General features: G+C 39.4%; 1 protein-coding gene across 1 annotated transcript in view; it reads left to right on the plus strand.

Annotated features, from left to right (window-relative positions):
* The window catches only part of ASAP1 (ArfGAP with SH3 domain, ankyrin repeat and PH domain 1), a 399,491-nt gene that overhangs the window by 208,599 nt on the left and 166,832 nt on the right, over window positions 1-24,060 (plus strand). Inside the window, 1 exon segment of the mRNA XM_017870527.1 lies at window positions 19,381-19,526. Coding sequence (XP_017726016.1) covers window positions 19,381-19,526 — 146 coding nt within the window.

The following is a 24,060-nucleotide window of genomic DNA, read 5'->3' on the forward strand; positions in this document are numbered from 1 at the left end:
AATGAGAACCATTATTTGTCTCAGGAGGAACAGTCAGTTCTATAATGTGATGATGGTTTGTGCCTGAGGCTCTATACTTGTGAGCTGCAAAAGGGAGACCCTTGCTTTACAGCTGTGAGATGCTGCTGTATTTACTGTGCTGAGGGCCCACTCCATGTGACTCTTTTCCAAATGTTCTCCCTCAAGATGCATTTCATCCCTTGGCCACAATGACCACATCACTCAACAGCTCATACAAAGGCTGCTCTACTGGGGGATATGCTTCTTCCTGTTCTTTAAAGGATTTCCTTGATCACAGCTGCCCTGGGTATGACAGAAGGGAGAGATTGTTCCTGTATGGATGTAAAGAGAGTTCGAGGGCTATATGCGTAATTTGGGTACAGCCTCCTCCGGTAGACTGCACCCTCTTTGTGGATGGGAGTGGCACAGCTAACTGAACATTGAATCTCTCCAGTCTGGATTAGGGGTTCTGTGTGCCCTCCTTCTAGGTTTGTACTATTCAAGTAGCCTCTAGTGACATATGGTTTTAAATTTTAAATAAATTAAAATAAAATTTAAAATTCAGTTCCTCAGTTTTAGCCACATTTCAAGAATTTAACAGCCATATATGACTAGTGGGTGCCATATTGGATAGTGCAGAAATAGAAACTTCTCCATCACCACAGGAAGTTCTTTTAGACTGATACTGTAGAACATGTATCCCATTGTATTGCAGTTATTAACCATCTCTCTTGGAGTAGATAATGAGTCTTACCTTTGTTGATTAGGATCACCTGAAGAACTCTTAAAAACAAAAACAAGAATGTCTCAGACCCTTACCCTAGAATTGTTCCAGAGTAGAGCCTAGCTATTGAGATTAAAAAATATATTATTCCCCAGCTGATTCTAACTTGCAGCTAAAATTAAGAACTATTGCACTGGCCTATGAACGTTTTGATAAGACTAGTACTATGTTTTTCATCTTTGTAGTTTATGCATTTGTCAAGGTAATTTATTAGTTTGTTCAAAAAGGTATTTATTGAGCACCTATTATATTCTCCTGTTCTCGGCGTTAGGTGTTTGGCATATCAAAGTCTCTGCCTTCATGAATTTTACAATCCAGTAGGGGAGAAAGAAATGTTAATCAGATCATCAAACTGGAAAGTATTTATAACTAGAAACTAGGAAGTGCTATAAAAGAAAGCTTACAAAGTGCAAAGGGTGAAATAGGAAGAAGGATCTGAAGTAGTATGAGGAAGGTACTAAGGGCGTACCACTTGGAGGAAATGATATTCGTTGTGTATTTATGCTGTACTAGGCTAAGCCAAACAAGCCGATAAGGTAAGTACCATTGTTCTCATTTTATAGATAATGAAACTGAAGCTTAGAGAGCCAGAATAACTTGTTCAGGGTACCATACCTGGCAAATAACGGAAAGAGAGCCCAGCTGACCCCAGCTTTGCTCTTTACAGGTACTCTGTATTTGTCTTCTACCTAACACATGGCAGGGGCTCAATAAGGATTGAATGAATCGCTACATGTTGGCTGGATGGGTTACTACCTGGGAAGCTCTGAGACCAGCTATTAATATTCACTAATCGTGAATATTCGTGAATGGATCCATCAAATGGAAACTCCCAGCATTGTAATCTGTGGGATGACTTTGGTGTTTCCCAGATGAGACCACAAATAGTAGTTACCATGGTCCTGTCTCGGAAATATAGGGACAAACTCAGATCCCTCCAGGTTCCTCACAGACTATTGAGGCCTGATAGGGTTTCTGCAGTCATGAACAAGTATAGTATAGCTGGGTTTGTGGACAGCACTATGACATTTAATTCTTTAAAAATGACTAAATGAGTAAAACAGTGGTGTTGCATAGCTTTCCATGATACATGCTCAGTGGAATCCAAGCTGTTCCCCTGCAAGGGCTTTTGGCCTCATCCAGGGAAACCACAAGAAGTTGAACCCTGCTATCTGTTTCCCAATGCATTTTCATAATTTTCTTGTTTTCTCACAATGCTTAAGTGATACAAAACCCATGTGATACTTTTTGAACATTTAAAAAGTATTTCTATATTTCTGGTTGGAGATTACCAATCACTCAACTTCCCAAAGTGATTTGAAAGATAGCTAAACATCGTGAAGCTTGTTACTCTTAAAATGTGTTATTTTTACACATAAACTTTTATCAGTACTAGTAAACAGTATAAAAATGAGGGTTTTTTGGTGGTTGTTTTGTTGTTGTTTGTTTGTTTTTTGTTTTGTTTTTTAACAAATTGTCTCCATGCAAGCCCTTTAGTTTCAAGATTGCTCTGGGAATTTGTGTCTCACTTTTCCTTGTTGTGTATGAGGACATTTTAAAAAACAAAACAAAACTCAATTCTGTGAACTGCTTAGACCAATGGAAAATTCTCCAAGCTATTCCGTTTTCCTGTGTTATTCTCTAAGTTTTGAAGTTTTAACATTATTAATCTGTGAAACAGATTGTCGTTTAGGAAGTCTGCCTTTAGTGGTCCCTCTCCCTTTTCCCCTTTCTCCCTCCTTTTGCCCTTTTGCTAATATATGATTAAAATGACTAGTTTCTTGGGCACTGTGGAGGTTTTAATTTATTGTAATTCTTGGGCAATTTTCTTTACAAAGATAGAGCCTAATCCCCCTTCCCCTTGAATGTACCACCAGAGTTATTAACTCCCTTCTAATGAATAGAATGTAGTAGAAGTGATGCCATGTGATTTCCAAGGCCAGTCCATAGGCAAGATAGCTTCCACCTGGTCCTTCCATTCTTTTTCTGATCATTTTCTGTGAAGGAAGCCAGCTACCATATTGAGGATACTTAAGCAGTCCTATGGAGAACTACCACACACTTGCCAGCCATGCAAGTGAGACATGGAAGAAAATCTAACCCCCGGCAAACTTTCAGACAACTGCAGCCCTGGCTGGCATCTTGATCTTGATCTTTGTGAGAGACCCTGGGTCAGTACAGTAGGAGTGGGGCTGGCATTCCCTTGGAAGCATGAGCATGTGAATGCATGTCAGTCAGGTTTGGCTTGAGAAAAGAGCTTACTGTTTGCTTCTCAGTATTGTTTAAAAAACACAGTGAGACGTACTGCACTTTTACAAATGGAAGCATGTGGTTCATTGTTCTACCAAATGAGTTAGGTTGAAAACATTAATCTTTTTGAACAGATACATTCTCATACAACACAGGTACAGGTATGCAGTTTTTTCTGGGAATAGGAACTCAGGATATTCCTGCTACTAGGTCTTTTTCTGTGTTAAAGTTTTGGTTTTTTTTTTTTTCTCAGATTAAATGAACATGTTATTATATGGCTGGTTCCTTAGAATTTATGCCAGGATATATTCAGAATAAATGATAGCTTATTGGTAACACATGGTGCCCCTTAGAATCTGTAACATTGTTGGTCTGAAAGTTGAGGCTTATAAATCCTGTAATGTTTTTGGGCAAGAAAACAAATGATAGTGGTATATAATTTGATCACAAGCATATGATGTGGAAGTCTTATTTTCAAAACACAGCTAAATTGTTATAAACAGTTTTGTAGCTTTTTCATTACAAGGAAGACAGCCATTGATTTTCTCATTTCCTTACATTTTTGTCTCCCATTCCCTTTCAGTTAGAATTAAGTAGTAGATAGTTTTATAAGAGAGTGTTTGTGTTTTTTAAGGCAAAAAAATGTGTGGTGTTCGCTCCAGTTTTTCATTTTGTTAAATTACGTATTTTAAGAAAAAGCTCATGGTGCACAAGGAAATGTAGGATTTCAAAGGTAAAGTACTAAATTTATCAGTGGATAGGAAGCAGATGTTTTTGTAACCAAACAACTTCATTTGAGCTATTTTTTAGTTAAGCATTTCCTCAAACTTGAAGGTATAGTGTGAATTCAGTTGTAACTAGAGTTGGTAATTAGGTTCGTTGTCTTACCATGGTGTCATGTAATGCTTATTTTAATCCTGCGCTGTTCAGTGGGGAGAAAAATTCTCTTAACAGGCATATGTAAGAGATATAATAGATTAGAATAAAATGTCACAAGGTGTACAAAAGCAGCTTGTCTCTAGGAAATTTTACCTTTTTTGCTGTTTTTCAAGTTTGTGGATAACCAGATTTTTTTAAAATCTTTTGAATTACAGTAAATTGATTAGTAAAATAACAGTTCTTAAGCTCTTAAAAGGCTTTAGATAGAAATACCATGATTGAGCAAAATCTAAACAAATTTCTTTGGGCCTTCAAGGCATTTTGCATTCTTGTGGGTCCATTATTACTCCTTGGGAGGTGAATACAAATTAAAATAATGAGTTCCTTCAGAATGGTCAAGGAAGGGTTTTTTTTCCCCCAAAAGTGAATATACTTACCCAGGAGAGCATTACTCCTTAAATTATGTGGGGATAAACTAGAGGGATTCAAAAGAATGCTGTTTAAAAATCGGTGTCTCTTTCCAGAATAATATTAAAATCCCAGGCTTCTTAGGAAGTTTCAATTTTTGGATCCTAGTTATTGACGCGCATATTCTTTTACTTGAAATTAGAAGCTATTCACTGCGTGTACGAGTCTGTGTATGCACTTCCTCCATTTTGCTAGTTGTAGAATGAGTGCTCTCTTTTTACTTAAAATGAGTTAATTTTTTAAATGATGTGTGCTTCTGTCTTTGGGGAATATACATCATGATAAATTAAGTAGTTTTAAATAAATTTGTGAGTACTTATCCCACGACCACTAGTTTGGTGTTGGTGTATTTTTTTTTTTTTTGGAGACAGGATCTCACTGTGTTGTCCAGGCTGGAGTGCAGTAGCGCAATCTCAGCTCACTGCATCCTTGACCCCCCAGGCTCAGGTGATCCTCCCTCCTCAGCCTCCCGAGTAGCAGCTGGGACCACAGTTGCATGCCACCATGCCCAGCTAATTTTTGTTTTGTGTGTGGGAGGGAGGTGGTGTTTGGTAGAGATGAGGCTTCACCATGTTGCCCAGGCTGGTCTTGAACCCACCTCTGCCTACCACAGTGTTGGGGTTTACAGGCGTGAGCCACCACGCCCAGCCTAGTTTGGGGTTTTTTTTTTAAGCCTTAGGATGAACAACAAATTTGCTCTGTTAAAGGTGAATATAAAAATGTGTTTCTATGCTTTAATGATTTATTTTGGTAAAAATAAATAATAGATGCCGTTTGTTGAATACCTACTATGTGCCGGGTAGAGTACATGGTGCTTTTCAGTCTTCAATTAATTATTTTCACTGTTTACATAAAGATTCAGATTAATGACTGTTAGGAACCACCTTTGAGCCTTAAACAGACCCTTCTTGACAACTACAGTCAAGGTTCTATGACTTTACCTATGTCTTGCTGCCTCTTATTTCAAATTGCATTTTCATCATTCTTAAATGGTTTATGTCTCATCAAAGTAGGATTGTATTTTCCTGCATAATAAAGCTGTTGCAAACATGTACTTTTTTCTTTATGGAGAACAGTATGGGTGCTGAGGGGACTGGAACACCTCGTGCTGATTTTTCTCACTGGTGTTTTCTGGCTTCTTCCCCCATTGTGAAAGTGTAGTGTGATATTAATGTGTTTACTGTAGAAAATAAGATGAGCTAAAAGAAAAAAAATAATAGTCACATATCTTTTAAATTTTTTTTTCAAGTTAAAGGTTTGTTTTTTCCATTATTTAGATTCTTTTTCTTTTTTTTTTTAACTCAAGGTCTCACACTGTTGCCCAGGCTGGAGTGCGATGGCATGATCTTGGCTCACTTCAGCCTTGCCGTCCTAGACTCAGGTGGTCCTCCCACTTCAACCTCCTGAGTAGCTGGGACCACAGGCACTTGCTACCATGCCTGGCTGATTTTTGTGGTTTTTGTAGGGACGTGGTTTTGCCGTGTTTCCCAGACTGGTCTTGACCACCTGGGCTCAAGCAGTTCACCCACCTTGGCTTCCCAAAGTGCTAATTACCAGCGTGAGCCACTGCTCCTGGCCCATTGTGTATATTCTGAATCACAAACACACACTTTTGGAGTACCCAGCACATCTGTGTTCTCTGTGGCCCTCATTATCTTACTTGTCCACATTTGAGGGTGATGCCTTTTCCCAGAGTTCTGAAGTGGAGAAGCCTAGTTGAGGCTCATGTTTTGGAGGAGTGTCCTATGCTGCCTGTACAGTGAGGAGTTGGGATGCTCCTAGGTAGAGAGCTGGGATGTGATCTCTACTCTGACAGGAAGTAACTAAGTATTTCTTCACAAGTCCTTCGTTTCTCAGGACCCTGGTTTTTCTACCAGTGAAACAGAGATGATTTTTTTCTTGTCTGTTTATGAAATGAGATGAAGATACTTTTGTAGCCTCTAAAATGTCCTGTTTATACCCAAAGGGGAGTTGATAGTTTCTAACAATACCGCATTTCCCTAGCAACTGATCCAAAGAGACCTGCCCCTGTTGATCTCACATGTGCTGTTGTCCTTCCCTCAGACTCGCCAGCTCTGCACCCAGAAAGGGCAAGAAGCTTTGTCTTCAGATGCAGCTAACATTTCTTCTAATTCCGAACATTTTGGGGTCATAGATAGCCCCCTTAGTAAACCTCAGAAAGACAACACACGTTATCTGAACTTAAAACAAAAAATCTTACAAAGCAGAATATTTCAGTCAATTTCAGGGGTTTTTGGAACCCCTGACATTAAGATCAGAACCACTGATTTATATAAACAATATGTTATATATAATATGTACTATGTTATATATAGTATAATATATAATAATATATAATTGATTAAACATACAAGCATTGATTGGAAATGCTTTGAAATGTTTTACTGACAGAGATTGATGATTAAAAATAGTTCGGAGAGTCCAGGTGCAGTGTGGCTCACACCTGTAGTTCTAGCAATTTGGGAGACCAAGGGAGGCGAATCACTTGAGCCCAGGAATTCGAGACCAGCCTGGGCAACATGGCAAAACCCCATCTCTGCAAAAAAAAAAAAAAAAAAAATTAGCTGAGCATGGTGGCATGCACCTGGGGTTCCAGCTACTCAGGAGGCTGGGGTGGGAGAATTGCCAGAACCAGTGAGGTCAAGTCTACAGTGAGCTGTAATTGCACCACTGCACTCCAACCTGGGCAACAGAGTGAGATCCTGTCTCAAAAAAACAACCACAAAAAAAATAGTTTGCAGAGCGCTAGTTCAGAGGGTAGCTGCTCAGGCTGAGTCCTGTCCTAGGCTACCACCTCATTAGCAGAACAAGAACCCAATGAGGTTTTATTGTCTCGATTTTACATATAATTTATAAGCCAAGAAACTAACTCAGAAGGACTTAAAGGTCGTACCCAAGGCCATAATTCTAAACACTAAATAACCTTTGTATCCCATCGTAGGTGCTTAGTGAAAGTTTGTGAATTAGTAGTAAAATACGGGGTCCTATTTTTAAACACCTACTGATTTAGAAGGATTGGCTCCATTGGGTGGTTATACTGTGGAGGCTGAAGCAGGGGAGGAATTGGTTGTGTCTTTGCTACCTATTTTAGGGGCCAGATCTCAAAGCATTGCAATTACCTACAGAGCCATCAGTAAATCAAAGTGTAATGTGTACTTCTTCTGGCAGGTAGGAAGGCTGTATGATGAAGCCAGAAGAGAGAACATTTCTACTTCTGCTGTAGGAGAGTGATGTTCAGGTGCTGTTTAAATCCTGAGTAATAGCCCTGTGGAACTCTTTGGGTATCTTTTCTTGGGGCTCTGTTATTTAATGGATTTGTCAGTGCTGCAGAAATGAGAATATGCATGCTGAGTTTCCAGATAACACCCCAGAGGCTGGGGCCAGACTCCTGCTGAGGCTTGGCTAGGACTTTGAAAGAACAACTCCAAATTGAAAATGACCTTCAGAAATTATAGAAATGAATCATCCAAAGTGGCATGGAGAAAAGCAGTTTTAAAAAATGTCCACAAGGCTTTCTGCCTCCAAGGACTTTGTCTTTAATCTTAACAATAGACTAATACAGTTAGTGGTGGTGGGAAAATGTAAGGAAACTGAGACTCAGGGAAGTGAATTAATTTGCTCATAATCAGCAGTTGTTTCTAAATTAGTGTTATAGATAAGAAAATAAAGAGCTTAGATCCAAAATCCAGCCCTCATTCCCCAATAATATGGTGTCTGTAAAGTTAAAACAAAGACCCAGACAGGTGGCACTAAGTTTATGGATTGGTGTGGCAAAAAGGATCTGAGCAACTATCTGATGATGGACAGGAACAGAGGGCAGTGCTTTTAAAACTTAACCTATCACAGCACTTTGGGAGGCTGAGGTGGGAGAATTTCTTGAGGGCTGGATTTTGAGACTAGCCTGGACTGCATAGTAAGACCCCATCTCTTAAAAAAAAAAAAAAAAAAAAGCCAAGCGTGGTAGTGCATGCCCATAGTCCCAGCTACTAGGGAGAGGCCAAAGTGGGAATATCACTTGAGCCCAGGAGATCAAGGCTGCAGCAAGCTATGCTATGACCATGCTGCAGCATTACAGCCTGGGCAACAGAGCAAGACACTCTGTCTCTTAAAACAAAACAAAATCTTAACCTACCTAGCTCTAGATTGAAGGTGGTAAACTCTGGGGCAACCAAAGACTCCATGTTAGTTTCTGTTTATCTCAGCCCACCTAAGCAAACACTGGCTTCATTATTCCTGAGTATTTTATGATACCTGTATGGTTATGCTGCTACCTCTTGCCACACCCCAAGTCTGCTTGTTAAACAACTATTCATTTTTCAAGTTTCTGCTCAATTATCTTCTCTTATGAAACCTAATCTGCTCCATTCAAGTGTCGTCTCTGTGTTCTTTTTTTATCAAATATTAAATAGTTGCCTTCTCTAGGCCATCTTAAATAGCAGTATGTTTTCATACAGAAGAAAGAAAAAAAAGTTAGAACTCCTCCTTCTGCCATATAGATAATTTCATTGCAGATGTATTAAGTATTTAAATATTGAAGTGAATAAAACTTTAAAAAGTTTAATAATTTACTTTCACAAACCCTTTCCTGTGCTATATAAACAAATACATTGTTTTGGGTTAAAGATTAAGTGTTTTTAAAAATACTAACTATTAGAAGGCTTAGGAACATAAGGCAGGAAACCCAAAAAAATCTTTTGTATACAGATTGATATATATGACTACATGACATTTTAAAATTTCTCTGTGGCAAAGGGCACCATTAACAAGTTACAAGATAAATGGAAGAAATATTTGCAACACATATTATAAAAGTTTCTATCCCTTGTACAAGACATTCTTACAAACTGATAGGAAAAATACTAGCATCGGAAAGCTAAGCTAAATATGTAAACAGGCAGAAAAGGAAATGTTAATGGACAATAAAATACAAAAAGATAGACTTACTATAGTCAATTTTTTATACGCATGTGGCCAGAATTAAAAAAGAACAGTAACATCTGTGTGCTGATATGGTTGAAGAGAGTTAGCCCCTGTTATATGTGCATTGCTGCTGGAAAGGTGAATTGCTTTAACCAGCTTCTCTGGAAAGAATGTGGCAATATTAATTAAAATTTGAAATGTTCACACTATCCTGCAGCAATCCTGCTTTTGTGAATATATTTTTCCAGAGGTAAAGTAATGGCATGTAAGAGCTTGTGTATAAGAGTATTTATTGCAGCGTTGTGTTTTGATGGCAAAAGCTGCAGAAAACCTAGTATCCTCTCAGTAGGGGGATTTGTTATGGAACATAATCACAGTTAAAATAATTAGATTTACTTATATTAAATTTCATGATTTTTATTCCATAGCAAAAAAGCAAGCCATGGTGGTCGATGTAATATCCCATTTATTTTTTTAAAAAGGGAGAAAGGGGTGAAAACACCTATATTTGTGTGTCTGTGTATGTATGTATATTTTTTTAAATCATAAGGTTTCACTGAGATACACTCCAGATTATTAACTTTGCTTATTTTAAGGAGATGGGATTGGAAAAGGGAAAAGGAAATTACAATTTTATCTTTACAATTTTATCTTTATATATCTCTGTAATAGCATATGAATCACTTATATAATTTTAAAAACATAGAATTAAATATTTTATAAGTGTGATTAGTGCTACAAAATATGTATAAGATAATATAAAAATAATTTGTCACTTCCCCTTTTATGGCAGTGCTATGTTTTATGTCACATATTACATGGGTTTATTATTACATTATAGCTCACTGTATTTTATATGGCTGGCACATGGCTGCTGGTATCTTTTGCAAGAAGGAAAAAGGCTTGTTTTATGAGAATCCACTACATGCAGTGAGCATTTTACTGAGCACTCACTATGTGCCAGGCCCAGCACTGGGAACTGAGCATGTAACTATGTAAAGCTGGGACCCCCAGCTTGTCAAAAGGCTAAGAAGAGAGTGAATAACAGGATGCTTGGTAGGTTACACTTACATTGAAAGTCAAGGTGAGTCCTGAAATTGTGATGGAACTTATAGACAGGAGAACTTTGGATAGGTTGTATGACTGGAGTGTAGTAACACACGTATCCCAGCTAGCCTCTGGAAGATTTTTCTTCGTTCATGAGGATAAGATGATAAACACATGTTTATCATGTGTTCCTCTGTACTCTTGATACAGAAGAACTTGCGTAAAGACCTTGGAAGAGAGGCTAGGCTCCCAGGAAAGAGTATGGGAAATTAAGGAAGTGAGACTCTGGAGTGTGGAATGGTACTTAGCATCTTATAAACACCCACTGCATACCAGATACTAAGATGAGGCACTTCGTAGTCTTTCTCATCTATTTCCCTTAAGGAAAATGGTTTGGAATGCTCTTTATGATAGATTTATGAGAGTATTCTCAAGGCCTTATTATACCCATTAAGTAGAAATAATTCTTTGTGGTTTTATAATTTTTTTGTGTTTTTCCAAAAGAGCTTTTGTATTAATTTTGACACCTTTACCTCTTAGTGGCCAATCAGCAGGGCCGATGATGTTATTAGACCTGTTTTATATATAAATTAAGGCCCCTAGGAGCTTCAGTCTCCTGACATGGTAGAGTCTGGAGCTAAAACCTGGATTTTCAGGTTTCTCAATCACTTGGCATCTGGCTAAAGTTAAAAGACTTCTAGAGGCTCCTACACTTAACCAAGTACACTAGTTAGGAGCACAGGCTTTAGGGTCAGTGCCTGTTACTACTGCTTCTTATCTGTATGACATTGGGGCAACTTGCTTAACTACTCTAAACCAGTTTCTAAATTGTGAACATTGAACAAGATAACGCAGGAAAAATACTTAGCGTACTTCTTGGCACATTAATCAAAAATTGTAATTGCAAATAATTCTCTTTATTATTACTTTGTCAGTATTATTACAGGACAGGAAGTCTTGTTTTATTTACCTTTTTGTTCCTGGTATTTGTCATCAAGTCTTTCACATAGTGGATTCTGAATATATATTGTGGCACACAATGTTCTGGTATCCACGATAGTCTTTCCTGAGTGTGTCAGTGGAGAAGGATAGGTTTTAGAATCAAATGAAGTGGGATCTAATCCTTTCCTCACCACTGAGTTTCATTTTTCTTATCTATAAAGCAACTGCCTTGAGGGAGTATCACATGAGTTTCAGGATATTCACTGTGATTGAATCCCTCTACATAGTCAGTGCTTAATAAGTAGCAGCTATAATTAGAGTTGCTGAGAATCAAAAGTTAGGTTGGCAGGCAGTCCAGTCCAGAGGTTTTGTGACAATTGCTCAGTTTGGTAAGGTAGAACACATGGTGTTAGTTAGACAAACCCCTCAGGGAGAGACCTATTTAATAATTGCTATGGTTCTGAGAGTTTTGAGGAAGGCCTCATTGGCTGAATATACAAAGAAAGTTTAAAGAGTATTGAATTTTAATGTATTCCTAAGGTATTTGCTATTGCCAACCCCTAGGGATAGAAACTCTTCTGCGTTGTCTGAAGCCTCTGCCTCCTGTCCACGGGGTAAAAGGCTGGCTCCAATGCAGTGGCCAAGGACGGATAGTTGGTATGGTTGTCATCATTGTGTCATTGCCATTATAAATATTTATTGAGCTCATCGTGTACCAGGCACTTGGCATGCAATATCTTACTTAAATTTAGTAACATCTCTATGAGGTAAATGCCATTATAATTTCCATTTTCCAGATGGGGAAGATGAGGTTTAGAAAGATAAAGCTACTTGACCGGCCGGGCACGGTGGCTCAAGCCTGTAATCCCAGCACTTTGGGAGGCTGAGGCAGGTGGATCACAAGGTCAGGAGATCGAGACCATCCTGGCTAACCGGGGAACCCCTTTCTTCTAAAAAAAAAAAAAAAAAAAAAAATACAAAAAAATTAACGGGGCGAGGTGGCAGGCGCCTGTATTCCCAGCTACTCGGGAGGCTGAGGCAGGAGAATGGCGTAAACCCGGGAGGCAGAGCTTGCAGTGAGCTGAGATCTGGCCACTACACTCCAGCCTGGGCGACAGAGCGAGACTCCGTCTCAAAAAACGAGAATGAAAAAGCTACTTGACCAAGATACCACACAGACAGTAAATGATAGACTTGAGATTTGAACCTAGGCCTGTCCTACTTTAGGATGTGGAGTATAGGGGAGGGAAAAACATTCCTGGCTGACATCTGCAAATTAAATGGACAAAAGACAAATTAACAGGAGAAAAGGCTTATTTAGTATGGCCATAAGGGGCCTCACAGAAAAGAAATGAAAAACCCCAAAGCAGCAGCTAGGCCTAGGAGCTTATATACCATTTTAGCAAAGGGCAGAAAATTGTGGAGAAGTGACAAGACAGAGAAAAAGAGGTTTCTAGGAATTATAGGACAGTAAATGATAGGGAAGATAAATATAAGGGGGAAACAAATAGATGATAGGGATTATTTTAACAAGGTTTATTTATGCAGATTCATCTTAGTGCTGACATTTCATCTCTTGTGACAAGGGTTTTTCTCCTCTTCCTAGAAAGGAGGTAGGGGAAAACACTTTTACAAAGGGAGATTTATGCCTGACTTTTAGGCAGAAAATTTTCTTCCTTTCCTTTCCTTCCATTCTCCTCTCCCTTCTTCCTTCCTTCCTTCTCTTTCTTTCTTTTCTTTGCTTTCTTCCTCTTTTCTTTGTTCAAGGTCTCACTCTGCCACCCAGGCTGGAGTGTAGTGGCACGATTACCACTCACTGCAGCATCGACTTCCCAGGCTCCAGCAATCCTCCTGCCTCAGCCTCACAAGTAGCTAGGACCACAGGCTCATACCACAGTGCCTGGCTAATTTTTGTATTTTTGGTAGAGGCCAGTGATATGGTCTGGATCTGTGTCCCTACCCAAATCTCATCTTGAATTGTAATCCGAATTGTAATCCCCACGTATTGAGGGAGGGACCTCATAGGGAGTGATTGAATCATGGGGGCGGTTCCCCCATTCTGTTCTCATCATAGTGACTGAGGTCTCACAAAATCTGATGGTTTTGGGGGGAGTTTTTCCTTCCTTCACTCTGCACTTCTCTCATACTTCTCCTTGCTGTTACCATGTGAAGAAGGATGTGTTTGCTTCCCCTTCCACCATGATTGTAAGTTTCCTGAGGCCTCCTCAGCCATGCTGAACTGAGTCAATTAAACCTCTTTTTAAAATAAATTACCAAGCCTTAGGTATGTCTTTTAGCAGTGTGAGAACGGACTAATACAATGGGGTTTTACCATGTTGCCCAGGTTGGTCTCAAACTCCTGGGCTCAAGCCATCTGCCCACCTCAGCCTCCCAGAGTGCTGGGATTACAGGTATGAACCACTGCACCCAGCCACCTTGCTGTTTCTTAATTGCTTTAAGCTCAAAATAATAGTTATGCTGAAGTGGTTTGTTTTGGGGTGGCATATTCTAATTTAAATTTCCTTATTTATGAGCTGTATGAACAAGGGTAAGTGTTTGTATCTATACAGTTAGGATGGTAATAGTACTTATCTCATGGACTGTTAGTAAGAGTGAATGGAGTAATGTATTGTATCTAAAGTGCTTAATACAATAACATACAGTCAGTAAACTAGCTCTAATCATGATTATTACTGGAATAGTAATAGTACAGTAGTAAATCGGTGATTAGTTTATATTAGCAATCTCCCCACAGAAATGCTGGCAGTTGAAATCCTGATGAAGTGGCCTTTTCTGGTCTAGTTGTGAAAACTAGACCAGATTTCATTCTTGTATTATTTCATTCTTGTTTGAACTGAAAGGATTCACCTAGCTCTTAGAATTATCTTGTAGGCCAGGCATGGTGGCTTATACCTGTAAATCCTAGCACTTGGGGAGGCCAAGGTGGGAGGATCACATGAGCCCAGGAGTTGGAGACCAGCCTGGGCAACATGCAAGACCCCATCTCTACAAAAAATTAAAAATTAGCCAGGCATGATGGCATGTGCCTGTAGTCCCAGCTACTTCGGAGGCTGAGTTGGGAGGATTACTTGAGCCCAGTAGGTTGAAGCTGCAGTGAGCCATGTTCATGCCACTGCATTCCACGCAGGTCTACAATAGCAAGACCTCGTCTCAACAACAACAAAACAATTATCTTGCCTTCTGCAACAATGTCATGGATGCCAGAAGTTTCTTAGGAATATTGGGAAAGAATGTCTCTTCTTCACGGATGAATCACTTTTCTTTCTGTGTTCTTTTCTTTTATCCAGTCTCTTTCTCACCTACTTACCCTAGCCCCCACCGTACTGTGTGCCCAAAAGTCTTCCAGCACTTGCGTGTAGTAAAGATGTTAAAACAGCTGCATCCTGCTCTCTAAAACCTCTGGAAGTGAGTGGGCCATTTTCTGCCTTACCAGTCCCTCTCCTTCAGACACACTCATTCCTGTGGCAGTGCTCCACCATTGCAGCTTTCTTTCCCTCCTCTTCCCTATACCTCTGAACTGACATTCCCCTCAGATGGCTGAATGTACTCTGCAATGTGTTCCTCCCTTCTGCTGTTGCCCTTGCTATTTCCTCCACCAGAATCATGGTTCCTTGGTATCTCACTCTCTGTGCCTGTTGAAAATCTGCTGGGTAAACCCTTAATTTTGTACACGGGTGTGTGTGTCGGGGACGTGTGTGTGATCTTTCTAGTATTGACATTGATAACTTTATAATACAGTATGTTAAAAAAATAAGACATGTGAGACCTGTGTTTTTATTCTGTTTGATATTACAGACATTTCTCTGTATTATAAGTAGTCATGGATATATCGCGGTAACAGTAGCTGACATTTTGGGGCACATGCCACATGTCAGGCACTATTTTAAGCACCTTACATTTAATTTTCTATCGTTTTTATTTTCATAGGATTGTTATTATTATTATTACCCCAAGATACGTCTTACTAAACTGTTATATTTCTAAGCTAGGCAATTTTTTTCATATATATAGACACACGCGCACGCGTGCGCGCACATATATATGTGAGACATATATATGCCAGTATATACACACATACATACATATGCATATATATATAGAAAGAAACTACGTGGTTATTCAGCTGTGGAATTAGCAAAACATACAGGACTCATGACCTAGCCTATACTTATCTAGTCTTCCGCCTCACTCACATCACATTTCATGTTCGTCTACCTAATTAAGCATAATTCTTCCCTTGCAGAACTAGTGAGGGTGAAATATGAGACTTAGAAAGCATAAGCATTTGGGTCACAGAAGGTTCTCAGCTCCTCCCAACACCTTCTTCCCATGGCCTGTCTCTGCCTTAGCCCTTAGCCAAGTCCATCTTATTCTTCAATGAGTCTGTCATCACTGATAGACTGAGAGCTTCTTGTAATTCTTTCTAACCTCCGCATGAAATTTCAATTGAGGATAATGGCTGTATCTAGGGAGGGAAGGAAAGAGATTGGAATTGGGTAGAGGGACAGAAGTAGGGGAATAGGGGATCATTCTTTAATATTTTATTTATTTATTTATTTATTTATTTATTTATTTATTTATTTATTTTTTTAGACGGAGTCTCGCTCTATTGCCCAGGCTGGAGTGCAGTGGCTGGATCTCAGCTCACTAAAAGCTCCGCCTCCCGGGTTTACGCCATTCTCCTGCCTGAGCCTCCCGAGTAGCTGGGACTACAGGCGCCCACCACCACGCCCGGCTAGTTTTTTGTATTTTTTTTAGTAGAGACGGGGTTTCACTGTGTTAGCCGGGCTGGTCTCGATCTCCTGACCTCGTGATCCGCCCGTCTCGGCCTCCCAAAGTGCTGGGATTACAGGCTTGAGCCACCGCGCCCGGCCAATATTTTATTTATTAAACTGGGTGGTGCATACATGGATATTCGATTACTCTAACAAATTATATTTTTCACTTGAAATATTTGATAGTCTCAAGAAAACAGCCTATATACCTGTTTTTACTACTGAGGTGCTTCCCTTGGGAGCAGGTAAAATGAACAGACAGCTGAATTCTTTTTTCATAGGTCTCCAAAATCAGAAAAGGATATCAGATGAGGTAGGAGTCTTGGTGGTAAGGTGGGACCTCTTTGGCCTTAGACATAAGGTATCAGGACTAGCTCCAGCACATGAGGGAGACACGTGTGTCCTTTCGGTTGAGCTGGTGTGGCCTTTCTTTTGTGTTTTTCTGAGCCGCTTCTCTGAGTGAACTTGGACAGTAACCAGAGCTGCATTTTTTAATATCTCAGCCTGAGATGCTGACAACCACTGCAGGCACCATGAATTTTTAATGTGGTGATTAGAAGGCTGGCTAGGGCCTCATTTCATTTCACTGGACTGCTGTGACACTTGTTTCCTTCATGGTATTTAGACTTCCTGGGTTATTTCCCAATCCAGACTCATGTTCTGTTTCATGAGTGCCCATTGCACCCATGCACTTGCTGAGGTGTGTTTGAAAGCAAAATTTAAAAATTTGGTCTCAATTATTGAACATCCTAGGCTGTTTCAGAAGGGGATGCTTCTTAAATTCCTGAAAAGGAATTCAATAAATCCAAGTCAACAAATATTAACCAAGCCACAGCTTTGAAAGTCCAGCTCACTGAAAGATCTACAGCAGTGTCCATTGGGTAGGGATGCAGAAGTGAACCATAGGTAATCTCTGCCTCTTGCAGTCTGGTGGTAGGAAAAGTGTGTGTGTGTACATATATTACACACACATATATATGAATATATATGTGCATACATATATATGTGTATATATACACATATACACACATATATATATGAAAGGATGTGGTAGAAAATCCTGCAGTAGAGGTACAGAGAATTGTGGACAAGGAAGGATTGTTTCCAACTAAAGGAAGACTTTATGAAGAAAAATAATTTATTGTAAAGCCTTTAACGATATGACTTTGATAAATATCTATTCACTTATTCATTCTGTAACTATGTAGGGAAATTCATGCTTCTCTGTGCAGCACAACAGGGGAGGGAGATGGAGAGTTGAGTACAGGCATCTGAAATGCTTCCAAAAGAACATGGTATGCATCACTTCCACTCACATGGCCTTGGGTGGTGCACGCCATATTTCCTGCCTTACTTCAAGAGTGTGGGGAAATGCAGTACTCCTTTCTGTAACCCTGCAAGGATTGAGAACTTGGATATCCATGACAAGTGGTAATGTCTGCCGCAAGAGTCACAAGATCTGATGCACATTATAACAGTGTTACATTGAATGCTGTGTCAATACCAGACTACTGGGAAGCAAAAGCAGCAACAGAGAGACCATTTCAGAAGCAGAGTATATTTACCATTGCCACAGATAGGGGACTGTGAGAAAAAGAGGGTTTGGGAAGAAGATCAAGAGTTTGGTTTTAGACACGTTAAGATTCAACATATTAACAGAGAGTGGGTTTGTCTGGGCTGGGGATATCAATTTGGGAGTTATCAGCTGATAGAAAGTATTTAAAGCCATAAGACTGAGATCCCAAGAGAGTAAGGAAAAATAGAGAAGAAAGGGCCAAGACTGAGGGGCCTCAACATGATGAGGTTAGAGAGATGAAGAACCAGCGAAGACAATGGAGAGGACCAGTCATGAGGCAAGAGGACACTCAAGAAAGTGTAATATCCTGGAAGCCAGACGAAGAACATGTTTCAAGGCAGTGGGGGGTTATTGTTTATGCAGTATTTGCTCTATTAAGAAACTGTTAGATACTTTGTGTCAGCTCATCAGTAGCACAATTCTGTAAGGTAGTTATTGGTCTCATTTTATGGATTGGAAAACAAAAGCTCAGGGAGGAGAAAATTTCACCAGTTAGTGTTTTTCATGTGCACCTAATTCATCTGATCCAATTCTGAACATTTTGCAGCAAGAGATGGACTGTGAAAAGCATTTTACAAATACTATTCCTCAGACCCGGAACTTAGACAAAATTAAAGGAAATGAAGATTAGTTGCAGGGAAAGAAACCTGTTAGGACACATGAATTTTTCTTTTGCCATCCAAGATTATTTTTTCAAGGAGAATTTTCTCCTTTTTCAGATAATCATAGTTTCTTTCTTCCTTTTCCTTTTCCTTTCCTTTCCTTTTCTTTTGCTTTCCCCTTTCCTTTCCTTTCCTTTCCTTTTCCTTTTCCTTTCCTTTTTTTTTTTTTGAGATAGAGTCTCATTCTGTCACCAGGCTGGAGTGCAGTGGTGCAATCACAGCTCACTGCAGCCTCAACTTCCCAGTCTCCAGCAGTCCTCCTGCCTCAGCCTCCCAAGTAGCTGAGACCATAGACGCATGCCACAACACCCAGCTAATTGTTAATTTTTTGTAGAGATGGGGTCTCGCCATATTGTCCAGGCTGGTCTTGAACTCCTGGGTTCAAGCAACCTGCCTACCTTAGCCTCCGAAAGTTCTAGGATTACTGGCGAGAGCCACCATACCCAATCACAGTTTCTTAATTGCTTGAAAATGGGATGTAATTTGACCCCTCAACGTATGAGGAATTAGTGGATTAACTGGACTATAAATGAGCTAAATTCTGTAAACGAAAAAAGGTAAGGCGAGGCGCAGTGGCTCACACCTGTAATCTCAGCACTTTTGGAGGCCGAGGTGGTCGGATCACAAGGTCAGGAGTTTGAGACTAGCCTCACCAACTTGGTGAAAAATACAGAAAATTAGCTGGGCATGGTGGTACGCATCTTTAATCCCAGTTACTCAGAAGGCTGACGCAGGAGAATCACTTGAACCTGGGAGGTGGAGGTTGCAGTGAGCTGAGATCATGCCACTGCACTCCGGCCTGGGAGACAGCGTAAGACTCCGTCTCCAAAAGAAAAGTAAAAGGGAAAATCTTCCTTAGTAGAGTGAGTTAGAATATTTAGTGTATTCCTAACCTAACCTTTGGGACGTGTGCAATAAATAATTGGTACAGTTTATGCTTCCATTTTGAGAATTTGTAGTGATCAGTATTCAAAATAACTTTTCATTGTGGCAAATAATAGCTCAGACTCCTTTCTTCTTCTTTTTTGTTTTTAGATCATGTACAAAATGAAGAAAACTATGCACAAGTTCTTGATAAGTTTGGGAGTAATTTTTTAAGTCGAGACAACCCCGACCTTGGCACTGCATTTGTCAAGTTTTCTACTCTTACAAAGGAACTGTCCACACTGCTGAAAAATCTGGTAAGACATTACATATGTGAGTAAAAAGAAGTACAGCCTTTCCAAAATATTATGTCATATGGAGAACATTTCTATAATCCTTCCCCTCAATCCTTGGTCCTAGGGGTGAGAAAGAAAAGCAAAAGCTTTTAGACCTAAGTGACTTCTACACTTCCAACTAAAAAGCTTTTTAGTCACCTAGGATTTGCTTAAAGAAAATCCCATTGTGAAATTCCTGGAATTTGTACCTTTGGCCCAGCTGATAGAGTAGGTTTATTGAAGCTGAGAGAGAAACTGCTTAACCTGAGTTCTCTTCCATATCTCTACCATTGATTTTTTTTTTAAAGATTACCTTTAGCAACTTTTGCTTTTTGATTGGCTAAAAGAATAATGATGATTTCTGTGTTGAACATACGTTGGAAATACACATTGAAAGTATATCTCACTTGTGTGAAGGTGATCATGCATTTTGGTTTCTGATTTATGAATAATGAACCTCCCTCAACTCCCCGCATCCTTTTAACGCCCGACCAAGAAAAGGGTTTTGAGATTTAGGGAGTCTCTGGTTTCCGAGGTAAATGACAGGAAGAATCCCTAAAGATCTGAGACACTAGAGGTGCTGGCCCCAGGAGGCAGACCCAGGGATGGGGGTGGTAGAGGAAACTGTTTGCCAGGCAGTCATGTATAGGCATACCCATGTTGTGCTGCAACCCCCTCCCCAGCCCTCACACCATATGCACACTTAGAAAGGTTCTGGGTAACACCACCTGGACTGATGTTGGTTTTGGGGGATGAAATTATTTCTCTAAGGGCCACCCAGTGAAATAATTTAATCCTCGTAAGTCCCCAGAGAAAGGAGTACAATGAGGTTGAAAGGTGCCAAAGGAAAACTATTTATATCATGCTTTTCCAAGTTAGCCCTGCCCTGGAGAAGAGGAGCCGTTCCCTCTTCTCTCCCAGTCTCTTGGTATTGTACTTTTATCTCCTTTAAGGATCCAGAACTCAGGCCCAAGATGTTCTCAGCCTGTGTCAGTTATTCATGTAACAAATAGGCTTCTATGGCCTCAGGTGATAATTTGTCATAAATCCATTAGATACAAAGGGTTAGTTTACAGATGAGGGTAACTTATTTGAAAAATGAAAACTACCTTTCTACACTCCATTAACCTGTTTGGCCAATTGCAGTTTTCTTTTTCTCTGTCACAGTAAATGAACAGATGTGTGTGTGTGTCTGTCTTCCTGACAGTTTTTCTAATTGGCGTTGTATGCCATTGAATTAATATTACACAGCAAATAAGCAAATCTGAAAGAAAATAAATGTTGAACGTAGAAATATTTATTATTTTCAAAAACTTGGGAAAGAATAATTTTGAACTTAGGCTCTAATGTTTCTATCCTTTTGGATTTAACAAATCCATGATATTTTTGTAAATTTTAGATTATATAAACCTCATTTATTCAGAAGAGCACCCTCGGTTTTCCTTCCCTCTGAGCATTGCCTGCACTTTCACTGGAGGCCTTGCTTAAAGTGTGCTGTGGTAGAAAGAGAGGAAGCAAAACAAGACGATTCACTTTGGTAATAGCTGGTAAAGGACTTGGCTTGGGCAGGAAGCTGTGTTTTCTCTGAGATGGGTGTTTTCGCATTGATATCTTGCTTTAGTTTCCAAGAGACCAAAGGTATTTGGCTTAAGTCAAGAGTCATCACCTCTGAGGTTCCTGAACCAATCCATCTCTACACTTTGCTACACTGCAGGTTCCTTTGAACTGTGTGTATATGTGCCATACACACAGCTCAGTGGCCATTCAGGCCAGCATTCATCATCTGCATTTGCTCACCTAATACATTTGCTCATCTCCATACAAAACCAGCTGAGATTTATCTAATGCTTTTGATGAATCTGGCAGTTTGGTGGGTGCATTATGTAGATTATTTCATTGAAAACATTATAATAATCCTGTGGTTACTGTACCTTTAATCCAGATGAGGAAACTGAGGCAAATTGAGATTGTAACTTGTTCATTTACACTGTTAGAATGTGTTACAGACTTGAAGCCAAAAATTGTGTCTCTGAACCCATTGTCTTTGCTTTTCTACAATATCCTGCCCCTGTCACCTCATGCTCTGGTTGTGCTGTTACCCTAAGCAGAAGTACTGATCAAACTACTCCCATATACATACCTCAAGCTACAGCCCTTTTTCCACACCCACTCCCCTTTAAGGAGTAGAAGTCTAAGAAAAATCTAAAGGAAATTGCTGGAAAACCTAATTCATATAGTAAAGAAAAACAAATTTTGCCTTTGAAAGTAGTGGTGACATTCTTGGTGAGGGAGCCAGGTAGAAGAATCAGTTTCTACTATAGTTTGGTTACTAAGAAAACATTATTCTAATTGAATAAAAAGGCAGCGCCAAGGGTTTACACAACTTGATAACAGCCAGCAACTTTCTGCATCTCTTTTTATGCTTTTCCAGGAAAGGGAAGAGCAAACTAGGCAGATCGATAGGGCCACACCTTAGAGTAGAGGGCTCAGGGGTCAGGGTTCTGGATCTTTGTGCAGCACCTGCAGCCCCCAGCTGAGCAGCACTCAACACCCTCCTGGGGCTCAGGAGTACCCCCTGTGGGAACCCATACTTCTCAGAAGATTCCCAAAAAAGTACCAGAAGGTACTTTGGTACTTTTTAGACTTTGTAAATTGTATTCTCAGTTCAACCAGCAAGTACCTAAAGTCTATTATGTTCGAAAGTCTATACTAAATACTAAAAAGTGTCATTTTCTAATTAAGTATTGCTTACAAAGAGTATTTTAATAGTTTATACTAAATCATTACTTATTTTTATAGAGAAAAGGAAAGGATAGATATGCGGGCCAGGTCTCATACTAGCTTTCAGCTTTGACTAACCCTAGAAGAGAAAAACATTTGTTATTTGTCAGATGTAAGAAATCACTATTGCAAGTGTATTGTGTTTAGCACTTTCCGGGGTGGTGGTCTTAGAAAATATCAGTGCACTAAATGATGGTAACTATCTCAACCATCATTAAGATGCTTGGGGTTTTTTTCCTTTTTTGAAACTGTCTGTGATTATAGAAAGTATGATCAAGTGAGATGTTATGTGAAAACTCCCAAGGGCTACCTACAAAGATGTTGGCATTAGCAGTGCATAGGCCTGAGGCTGTTTTAAATTAACCAAACGTCTGAGGACTGCGAAAAGGATTGCAGTTATTGCTGATTACTCTGTGAGCTCATACCACAGTTGATACACCAAGTCAGTTTTAAAGTAACTTTGCTTTTCTTACTCCCCCCTCCTCCAAATCATAGAAAATTGTTCCTATAAAAAGTTCTTCTACCTCGTAACGTAGGATTCGAGAGACTATGAAGCATAGGTGGTTGGAGGATCATGGGTTTTGGTCTCAATCACACCTGAAATCCTAGTTCGCGCCTCACTAGCTTTATAGCCTTTGGCAATTCACTTAACTTTTCTAGTGCTAGTTTCCTTGTCTCTAAAAATAAATAATAAGAGTAACTGTTTCTTGATAGTGGCAGGATTTCATGGAGATCAGAGAAGCAAGTCACTAAGCACAATACCTGACACAGAATTTGTTTCACAAGTACAAACCTTAATTGTTATTTACATCTTCTCATTTTATTTTTAAGATAACTCAATGTAAAGACAGCTATCAGTCATATCCCATTTTAGAGATAGATGCACCAAATCTTCAAAAAATATATACCTGCAAATGATGCAGTTAGGGATTGAGCTCAAGCCCTGTGGCTACAGATCATGCCTTGTTTCAGTGTTGCTGCCCCATGAATTACATTGCCTTGATGGATTATGTGGATGATGAAGGCCCACCTGACAAGGTGACCAGGGCCTAACCTCGTGATCATTAAACTAATGTGTGTGTTTAGCGTGCAGGGTACTTTCTTGGCTCTTTTTGTCCTTTGATTTCTCTCATTTGTGAGTTATAGCATATTGGAAAGAGTGAGAGTGTTAGATGGTAGTTCTCAAACTTCTTGGTTTTAGGACCTCAATCTTAAAAATGACTAAGGACACCATGTGGTTTCTATTTATGTGGACTACTTCTATCCATATTTACTGTCTTAGAAATTAAAACTGAGACATTTTTCATGTGTATTATGTATTTTAAAATAATAAACCCACTTTAAAATCTATTTTATGAAAAAATAACTATTTTCTCAAACCAAAAAACATTAGAAGGGTGGCATTGTTTAACATTTTGTAAATCCCTTTAAAGCCAACTTAATAGATGGTAGCTATATTTTCATGTCTACTTCTGTATTCATTTTGTTGCAATTTATTGTTTTGGTTGAGGTAGATGGAAAATAAGGCCTCACACAGGTCTGTATTGGGAAAAGAGAAGAGTATTTTAAGAGCCGTTTCAGGTAATCTTTGATACTACATAAAAACTTGACAAGTGGTCCTTCCTTAAATGTTATTAACGGTGTGAATCTGAAACCATGTAAATGAACATTATTTGGAAGCTGTCAGCTCATGGTGGCAAATTCAAGTTTTCCAAAATTTTAACTTCCTCTGAAA

The sequence above is a fragment of the Rhinopithecus bieti genome, unplaced genomic scaffold (genome assembly GCF_001698545.2).
Source record: "Rhinopithecus bieti isolate Rb0 unplaced genomic scaffold, ASM169854v2 scaffold_54, whole genome shotgun sequence".
In the NCBI taxonomy this organism is placed as follows: Eukaryota; Metazoa; Chordata; class Mammalia; order Primates; family Cercopithecidae; genus Rhinopithecus; species Rhinopithecus bieti.